This window comes from Sus scrofa, chromosome 6, assembly GCF_054392235.1.
Source record: "Sus scrofa isolate SSC_HxYL_T2T_F1_AM1 chromosome 6, Sscrofa_HxYL_maternal_Yorkshire_Landrace_v2.0, whole genome shotgun sequence".
Classification (NCBI taxonomy): Eukaryota; Metazoa; Chordata; class Mammalia; order Artiodactyla; family Suidae; genus Sus; species Sus scrofa.
In genome coordinates, this window is record NC_139388.1 from 82,869,303 (window position 1) to 82,879,184 (window position 9,882).

Sequence of the window (9,882 nt, forward strand, 5' to 3'; positions counted from 1 at the left end):
TTGCCCCGGCACTACCCTGCCAGCGCGGCAGTGAGAAGCTGGGGCCTGTTCCCTGGAGCCTCTGGAGCGCATTTCAGGGCTTGCACGACCTATGTCGCTGGCTGCTCAAAACCCAGAATATGGCAGATGGGGCTCGGGCCAACCCCAAAGGGTTCAGGAAGAAGGCGCTGGTTAGGCGCCCCTCTGGGTGGAGAGGTCCTTCGAGAACCTCCAGGTACGTGGCTACTTTCCTGCGGGGAGGCCCTCGGTGGAGAGGAGCAGGGAAGGGGGTGGGGAACTGGCCCCTAGAATCCGTTTCTCCAAAAAGGAGTGCTCTGAGTCTCTGATGGTAGCTGAGACAGATCATTGCATTTTCAGCACTAGAAGGGCCCTGGGGATCATCCAGCCAAGCCTTGTAGGCCCTTGAGGCCCTGAGAGGCTAAGGAATCTGTTGGTGGTCACACAGCCTTTTAGACATTGAGCTCCAGTGAGAACCCAGAGACCAGGTCTCTTGGCTTTGGGTGTAAGAGCCCACCACCAGCTTGTCGCATGACTCCCCAATATGGGGAGGGAAAAGAATTGGTTCTGATTGGTGACAGTGGTCCAATCCAACGAGACAAGGAGCTCCCTGTCTTGGAAGCTGATTCCTGCCCAGGGCGGAAGGGCAGGAGCCTCGTGGTGCCTCCTGGCTCTGCCGTCTTGGGGCTGTTCCTCCGGGAGGTGCAGGCAGACGGGAGGTGCTCACATCTTCCTGGAGGAGGTAATCACAGGGCAGGGGCAGCAGGAAATGGGGCATCAAGGGACGGCCTTGACCTTGCCTGTAATGAGGCCCAGGAGGGAGCCGCCGGTCAGGAAGCGCAGGCAGGTGGAAGGGGCAGACTCAGGACTGGGGTGTCTTCCTTTCTCAGATCTGGCCTGGGGATGAAGAAGCTCCTTACCGTCACCCTCCTGGCCAGCAGCGGTGAGTGAAGGCGCTGGGAAACTCCTCCCCGCCCCATCCCAGCCTTTCTCCCGTGACCTACCCACTGACCGCTACACCTAGACCTCGGGGGCTGTCACTCCCCTCCCCGGGTCTCTGCTTCCGGGCTCAGCCCCTGTGGGGCTGCCTCTCTTCTTGGGGGCTGTTTACTTCTCCAGCCAACTTGTCAACACACCTGGGGTGCGAGGCATTTACTATTTACGAGCCTCAAGGGCGCAGGGCCTTTGGCTGAGCAAACATCATAAAGTGGTGCTGGGGGCGGGGCGTGGGCACACGGCCACGCGGGGGCTTTTGTGTGCACAGGCGCACATGTGGACCTGCAGACGTGAGCCAGGGAGCTTGCAGGTGGAGAGCCCCCGCGCATCTGTGTGTGGGTGTGTCGGAGCACGTGGTGATGGCTCTGTCTGTAACACACATCAGGAAGATGTGTCCGTGTGTGTTCCTGGAGTGTGTATGTGAAGTGTATGTGTGTAGCAGTGTCTGGCTGTGAGTTGTATCAGAAGATGATGGGGCAGATCCGGGGGCCTTCTTCCTTCTTTCTAGGGGGGCACCCCACCCCCACCCTCACCCCGGACTGCCAGCCAAGACTCCAGACACGCACACAGGTGTCCTGGTGGCAGCTGCCCTGTGTAGACAGAAGATGGGCTGAAGGTCTTGCTGGCATCCTGTCCACCTGTTCAGCATCCCCTGAACACAGCCAGGTGTGAGGCAAAGGAAAAAAAAAACACCAGAAATAAAATAACTTTAAATGTGGGACACAGATGTGAGAAACGGTCGGTTGAATTCAGGCAAAGTGATCTGTTATTTAGAAAATAATCTGTGCGCTCAGCCCAGACCATGGGCTGGGGAGGAGGCGGCAGCCTGAGTGAACACACAGTTTGTTTCTCCTGCTCAGAGTGTGAGTGTGGACGTGGGCACTCTGGGTGCTGCTCATGGGTGAGAATGTGTGTGTGCGTGTGCACATGCCTGTGCGTCTGGGTGTGGGGTGCATGTGTGAGCTTATGTGGTATGTGTGGGCATGTGTCTGCATGTGAGTGTGTACAGTTGTATGATGTAGGAGGAGAGTGTGCAGGGAGTGAGTGTGTGTTTATGTCTGTGTGTGTGTAAGAGTGCGAGTGCGTGCAGGCACTCTTGAGTGTGTCCATCCTGCATGTGGATGGGTGAGTTTTAGGTGGGAGCTGAGGAGTGGGAGTTCTGGGCCCTGTCCCCCCAGAGTAACCCCTTCAGGTCTGGGGGGGATGCAGCGAGGGGAGCCTTCAGGCTCAGGGGGGCGAGGAGGCCAGGACCTCACAGCGGGCGATCCACCCCCATGCCCTGTAGGGGAGTGTCTTTCTCAGCTGTCCTCAGATCTGGGAATCAAGGTCAAAGAGGCTACATAACCTGCCCCAGGCCCCACAGCGCTAATGGAGAAACCTGTTTGCAGAGCTGGGTCTGTCTGACCCCCGGGGCTGCCTGGCACATGTTTGATCCCAGCAAATAAGAACCCTGCAGAGTGGAAGGGTGGCAGAGAGCTAACGTGCAGGGACTGCTCCCCCACTCTCCCCTCCTCAGTGTACATCACGGCCAAACTTCCCACGTGTGGCTCTGGAGACAGACTCAGGCCCACAGGATGCAGGGCCCTTCGGCCCCTGCCCTGGGCCCAGCGTAGATGTTCACAGGCTCTAAACCACCTCTTAGAATCACCTGCCATCTCTGCTTTATTTCCTCTCTCGTTTGCTGCTTACTCTCTGTAACGAAGAAAATCCCCAAGCCAATCGACAGGGAGACTCGGGTGCAGCAGGTGCCAGGTCAGCTCTGACGGGGAGGGGAGGGCAGGCCTGGCTCAGGAGCCCAGCAAGCCCTGAGAGGGGGCACCATGGTGGGGCGAGGGTCTGGTGGGTGCCAGGCCCCCAGCTGGGCTCTGGCCTGCCCCATCTCTGGAGATTGGGATTCTTATTCCCATTTCACAGATGGGGGAACAGGGCCCCAGGGAGCTTTAGTTCTGGGGCTGCATCTATCTGACTCCAAAGTCTGTGCTCTTCCCGTGGAGGCACACGGAGGTGGGAGGCCCCCGCTCTTACGGGCGATGCTGGCCCGCCACATCTCAAGAAGCAAGTCGTCTGGACCTTGGGATTCCGGCCAGCCTCTTGCTTCTGAACTTCTTGGCTTCCTCCCTCTCCCAGTGCATTTCCTCTTTCAGAACATGAGAGAGCAGCGGGCAGGGTGCTGCACAGGGCTCCTGGCCCTGGGCGTAGCTGGAGGAGCCGTGGGCGAGGGAGGCAAGCGGGAGTGGGAGCGGAGCTGGCGTCCCAGCTCTGGGGCACACAAACCTGAGTTCAGGTCTGGGCTGTGCCACTGCCAGGCTGCACGACCTGGGCAAACCCGCACGTTTTCGAGCCTCCATTTGCCCATTCATAAAATGGGGTGAGAGAGGCCCTCCTGCCTGTGTGGGGGTGGCTTCACTCAGGGAAGCACCCAATTGCAGGCTCGGGGTTGACTCTACAGTGAAGAGATGCATCGAGGAGACTCAGAGGCACAGAAGCGGGGGTGGGGGGTGGAGGAGGGGGTTGTTGCTCGGGTGAGCAGCCTGAAGGATGCCAAGAAGCTGGTTTTGCAATTCTGCTGGTATTGGAAGGGTTGTTGCACTACCTGTGAGACAAGGACAGAAATGTGTGCGTGCGTGCGTGCGTGCGTGTGTGTTCACTGAATGTCCAGAGCAGCCAACTGTCTCTGGATTAATCCTGAGCTGCACCAGCAGTGGGGATGCTGAGTCCCTGCTGGGAGCAGAGGAGCCAGGCCAAGCCAGAAGGGCCTAGAATCATGTTTGGAAGAGCATCTGGCATTTGCAAAACCCCTAGGGGTGAACCAGGCACTGGGTCCTCAATGCCTGGGTCCAAATTCTGCTTCCACTGCTGTTCAACAATGTGTTGTTTGGCAAGTGACTAAATGCTCTGGGCCTCGGTCTCCTCATCTGTAAAATGGGGATAGTAGCAGCACCTGGCAGGGTCACGATGGGCCATTGATACGCTAATGCACGGAAGGGGCGTAGGGCAGTGCCTGGCAAGTACTATTATTATATTTGCAGGGCCGTAGGGCTCTGTGTAAGGATGTGTGTCACTCACTGTCCCCATCCCTTTGTAGGTGGCTTCCTCCTCCCACTCTGCCTGCCCACCTGCCCTCCTTCTCCTGCTCCCCATCTCCTTGCCCCAGCCCTGGGGTGTTGGGAGGACAGCCGGTCAGACAGACGTGGTCTCGCACAGGGCGGGGAGCTCACGGCACCCCCTTGGTTCTCTTGCAGTCCTGCCCTTGGCCCAGAGCAGCCTGCTCAACCTCAAGTCCATGGTGGAAGCTATCACGGGGAGGAACGCCATCCTGTCATTCGTGGGCTACGGCTGCTACTGCGGGCTGGGGGGGCGCGGCCTGCCCATGGATGAGGTGGACTGGTAGGTCCCGGAGCATCTGGGCTGTGGTCAGAACCCGGGCGGGGCTGCAAAGCTCAGACTGTCTCCATCCCTGAGAGCGGGGAGGGCGCTCTGTCCCTAAAGGAGGAGTTGGTGGCCAGAAGCCTGACTTGGCACCTGTGTCCTCCTCAACCCTCTTGGACACTTCCTATTATCCATCTCCAAGCGCTTGGGTTTGGAGGCCTTGGAACTTCCATTCTCACCAGAGGGAACCTTTGACCTGCCCCCAGACACACAGGAGAGCAAGAGTCACACAGCTTGGGCTTGACAAAGGCAAGGGCTGTGATCCCTGCCCCCTCAGACCCGGGGCTCTGGGAGACAGAACTGGGCTTCCTCCATCAGACTGGGAGTTCCCAAAGGCATGGCTTAGCCTCTGCTCCCATCTCCCCCCAAAGTAGCCAGCACCAAGCCTGGTATCACTAGAGACTTAATAAATGCATGTTAATTAATTGCCTGCCCTCTGCCAGAGGGGATAGGACAGCCACGCCACATCTGCTTCCTGTCCCTCACCCCCGGCCCCCCCCAACCCTCCCATCCTCATGCACCGCCAGGTACAGCTGCTGCATCTAGCCTGTCTCCCTCTCTACTGTCTTAACCCAGGCCCCTCACTCCCATCCCGACCCCTCCCACAGCTGCGGCCAGGGCTCCAGGGGGCAAAGCCGGGGCTCTGGGCAGAGGACAAAGAGGTGGGATCACAGGCTTTGCCTGGCTGTGTGACCTCAGGCAAGTTACTGCCCTCTCTGGGCCTCCGTCTGAAGGTCTGACTCAGGAGGGAGGGGAACAGATGATCATGATAGGGGTCACTGCTGGTGGGAGAGGGGCCAGGCCTGGCTATGCCTACCTGCTCTCCTCTGCCCCCCTAGGTGCTGCCATGCCCATGACTGCTGCTACCAGAAGCTCTTTGACCTGGACTGCCACCCCTATGTGGACCACTATGACTATACCATTGAAAACAACACCAACCTTGTCTGCAGTGAGTCTCTACCCACCCGCATCACCCCCCAACTCCAAGACAGCCATGGACGGCCACCCCCCCAGCCGGTGCTGGGGCCCCGGGCAAGGTTGCCAGATGAAGTGCAGGATGCCCAGTTAAATTCTAATTTCAGATAAATGATGAAAAATGTTTTCATATAAGTATATCCTACATAGTGCATGGGACTACTTCTACTAAAAAGTAAAGAGTAGCATTCAATTTAAAATTAGCATAAGTATATCCCAATAGTTGGGATATACTTATACTAAAATATTTATTGTCTGAAATTCAGATTTAACCAGGCACCTTAGTTTTGTTTCCCTGTTTGTTTGCTAACCCTAAAAACCTGGCCATGGCTCTGAGTCTCCAATAATGAATCAGGACCCTGGTTTCCAGTCCTCAAGATTCTTAAAGTTTGGAGAGCTTAGGGAATAATCTTCATTCAGTGAATCAGTCTAGATGGGGCCCAGGACTCTCTGTTTGGAGAGTGTGGTTCTGAGATTTTGTGTCAGGCTAGCCTGGGAGTCAGGAGCCTTGGGTTGGAACCTGGTTCTGCCAGCATCTCCTCGCCATGTGATCCCGGGCAGGGTCTTTCCACACCTGACCTGAGTCTCTTGCTGGGTACATGGACGGGTTTGGATCTCAGCAGACCCATTCCCTTCCAGTTTTGTCACTGGGACCCCAGCAGATGAGGCGGCCCCATCTTAGCCAGTGTTTCTAGGAATGCGAGGTGTTGGAGCCAGACCTGGCGGGTCCCCTCCTTTCCATTGACTCTCTGTGGTCATTCCCCGCCTGAGTGGCATGGCATCCACGGAGATGGCCCAGGTGTCCCTGCCCTGCCCCGCCCTTAGTGCCCCTCCCTGGGGCAGCAGGTGCCCCTGGGCCTGTCCCATGGGCAGTCCCAGGCTCCCTTTGCCGCCTCATCCTAACCAGGCCATGAGTTGTCCCTCCCTAATAACTCACAAGCCAGGCCAGCCTTGCAAAGAAATTCAAGACTCCTGTTCTCTCGGAAAGAGTCTCAGGGTCTGGGGGGATCGGGGAGGGGGGGGGCTGCACACTTCCAGGGCCTTGGCAGCCCAGGGCGGTGTGGGTCTTGTATTCTGCTGTCCAGATACGCGTGGAGGGGCTGGCTGGAGAGAGCAGCTCAGGAAGAGTCCAAAGCAGGTCAAGCAGGGGAATCTCCTTCCTCCACCCCTAAGACGGTAGACTAGCCCAAGCAGGTTCTCACGCTGGGTTCCAGGGATATCGGTGGGGGTGGGGTGGGGTGGGGGGCATCAGGTCAGCTACTGCAAGAGGTGATGGTGGGATGGTGGGGGCAGGGACCCCTGAAGGGTCTAGCTGGCTCTTTAACCTATTTTATAGCTCTAGGGGCTTCTCTTTCAGCTATTTGATGTATTAGTCTTTTGCAAAGAGTTTCATTTCAGAGAAAGGATTCTGCTGATGGAAAGTTGAAAGTTTGCAAACCACTGGCCTAGCGGGTGGTTCTCAAAACGTGTTCCCTGAACCTGCAGCATCAGCATCACTTATTGGAACCTCGCGCCCCACCCAGACCTACTCAGTCGGAAGCTCTAGCGGTGGGGCCGGGTGGTCTTTGGTTTCACAAGCCCTCCCGCTGATTCTAATGCACACCTAATGCTAAGAAGTCTTGAGGTTGATGATTATTATTTCAATAATAATAACAGTCGGTACCAGGTATTAAGCATTTGCTCCGCGGGAGGCCCTGAGCTAAGCTTTTTACAAGCTTTTTCCTCACTCCAGCATGACCACGAACTCCCTCCAGGTTGGGTGTGCAGTGCTTGGAGGGCGGAGGCTGGAAGGGTAGAAAGTAATGCCCTTCCCCCGGGGAGGGGTCCTTCCTGACCCCTGAATTGTCCTCCCAGCTCTGCCTTGGCTTTGCTGGGTGACTTGGGTAAACCACACCCCTTCCTGGGCCTTGTCCTGTTGGGCTTCAGTGGTTCTCCGTTTAACCTGCACTCAGGGCGCCTGGAGGGCTGCGAATGCAAAGGCTGGGCCCCCGGCCTGGAGATTCAGAGCCAGCAGGCTCGGGGTGGGCCCGACGGAGGTCCTAGGGCTGCTGGCCCAGGATCACCTTTCAAGGTCCATTGTGTCCTCAGAGTCCATGCTCTCCATGCCCCACAGGCCAGCTCAACCAGACTGAGTGTGACAAACAGACGTGCGAGTGTGACAAGAGCCTGGTCCTGTGCTTCCAGAAGCAGATATACAGGGAAGAGCATCGCAACTACCTCAACATCTACTGCCAGGGCCCCACGCCCAACTGCAGCATCTATGAGCCGCCCCCAACAGCAGCAGGCTGCAGCCCTGGCTCCCCGGTGCCCCCCACGCCTCCCTAGCGTCCCCTGGCGGTCTGACAGAGAAGAGGGGTGGAAGTTTGAGCTCTGGGGACCAGATGGGTGGAGCAGGTGGAGGTGGGAGCAGATCGGGAGTCCTCAGGCTGCCCCGCTGCCTCCTCCCTGGAGCCCTCCAGCCAGACTGGCCCTCAGAGGACTCGGAAAAGCGTGGGCTCTCACTCTGGCCCCCGGGCTCCTCCGGCCCAGCCCTGGGTGTGGCTTTGTCCTGGACAGGGTAGGGAGCACGTGGCTTGGTGTGGGTCTCTGCTGAGTGTGGAAAGAAAGGCCTGAGAGAGACTGGGGGCCTCTGAGGGGGGCCTCTCACTGGCTCCAGCTTGACTTCCTTAGCCAGGCCCTCGAGGCTGGGCCCCAGGATCTACCCAGACCCAGAGCCACCAACACAGGCCCAGAGCTTGATGTGTCCTGAGATGTGGTTCCCTGGCAGACACAGTGCTGGTCACGAGGCCTGGGTTCTGGAGGCCCCTTGGCTGTGCCCACAGGCTGACTCAGGGTGATTCCTGTCTGGGGACCTTGCAGCTCTCAAGAGCCCCATTAAAGAGCAGTGGTCCCTTCCCGACTTTTGTCGAGGTGGCACAGGCGTCCTGGCCCAGACGCCACAGTATGGCCACAGGGTTTATGTCCCAACCCTAAAGTCTGTCCTCAGTCACCCAAAGTGTCACAGAGTAGATTTCTGGGCACCGACAGAACCAATGCACACACACACAGGGACCGGGAAGGGGGCAGGCTCCAACATGCCCCCAACTCGGGTCGTCCTTCCGACCCACACAGTGACCCACTCCCATAAGAGACACACTGGCCATGGCCCTGCCACACTGAACTGCCCTGAGCAGCACCCCAACCCCAGTTCCCTGGGTCCCTGACAAATAGGGAAGGGGGCGAGACCTGGGCCCTCCCCCTGTGCTTCCCATCCTTCAGCAGCCAGGCCAGGTGGTGGAAAGACCCAGAACCCTCCCCCCCCCCCCCCCCCCCCCCCCCGGCAAGGAGAGGCAAGGCTGCAGCCTCGCAACAGATGGGGAGGAAGTCAAGGGCTGGGACCTGCCTCAGTGAAGAAAGAGCAAAGGCAGGAGAGTGAGGGAAAGTTCCAGAAGGCAGTAGCGAAGGAGCAGGATGTGAAGAGGGAAGTGAGAGGAGAAGTGGGAGAGAGGTGAGACAAGGTGAGGACCAGAGAGGTCTTGGCAGGAGGATTGGGTAGAGGCGTCTTGGGGGGGGGCCGGCCCCCCTTGGGCCTGGGTTCCCTTTGGGCCCATGGGGCTATGGGCAGAGGAAGAGGAAGATCCGGCCAGCTCTCTGACTCCGCCCCAGCACTGTTGTTTCCCCAGGTGTGCCGCCCACTTCCTCGCCTCACCTCTTGACCTCCGGGTCAGCAGCCTCCAAGTAGCCAGTGTGTCCTGCCTCACCTCACCTTCTGCCCTCATCAGTCACCAACCCCAAGGACCTGCTGGTGCAGCACTATGACCTGCTGGGACACTGAGAACGTCCACCAGGAAGCTCAGCCTGCCCTGGGGCCCTGAAAGGCCACTGTCATGGGGGGTGGGGAGAGGGACAGCCAAGAAGAGAGGTGCCCAGAGGGTTGTGGGGGTTGCAGAGAGCACGTCTACGGAAAAAACTGCAGGACTAGATGGAGCCCTGCCAAGCTGCAGCGTCTAGAACATCTGCTTTGGGGCTGTGGATGAGGCTGCAGGCTGGAGTCGGCCGTCATGACCCTCCCACTGGCCCCCTCCTGCTGTCCTGCTGGCCACTGTGGCAGGACTGGACCTGCCTTGTCACTGAGATGGTCTCAGGAGCCCAGCTAACAAACCACCTTCTCCTCACCGTGCTGGGTTGAACCCCTCATCTCTGAGCTGGAGCCCCCAACCCCTGCCACCCACCAAGCAGGGGTGGAGCCAGGATGGGAGTCCCATGAAAGTAACCCTGCAGAGGCCTGGGCCTCTTAGCTGTGGGAGCCCAGGTTTCTGGCTCTGCCCCTCTGCAGGGGCACACACCTCCCCATCCAGAAATTTGGGGTATTGGGATGGGATTCTGCTGCTAAGGGGTCCTGCCTGCCCCCCACATCACCCCAGACTCCTCCAGATGCTGCAACCCCAGAGACGCTCTGCAGGACTTGGCACCCCTCTTCAAACTAATAAATGCCTCCTGTCCGAA

At 58.5% G+C, this 9,882-nt stretch overlaps 1 protein-coding gene across 1 annotated transcript; it reads left to right on the forward strand.

Annotated features, from left to right (window-relative positions):
- Positions 1-9,882, forward strand: PLA2G2F (phospholipase A2 group IIF). The gene is given in 5 exon segments (NM_001244874.1): positions 1-214; positions 888-940; positions 4,236-4,380; positions 5,262-5,371; positions 7,511-9,882. Coding segments are annotated over 5 exon segments (615 nt in total). The 5' UTR covers positions 1-119; the 3' UTR covers positions 7,723-9,882.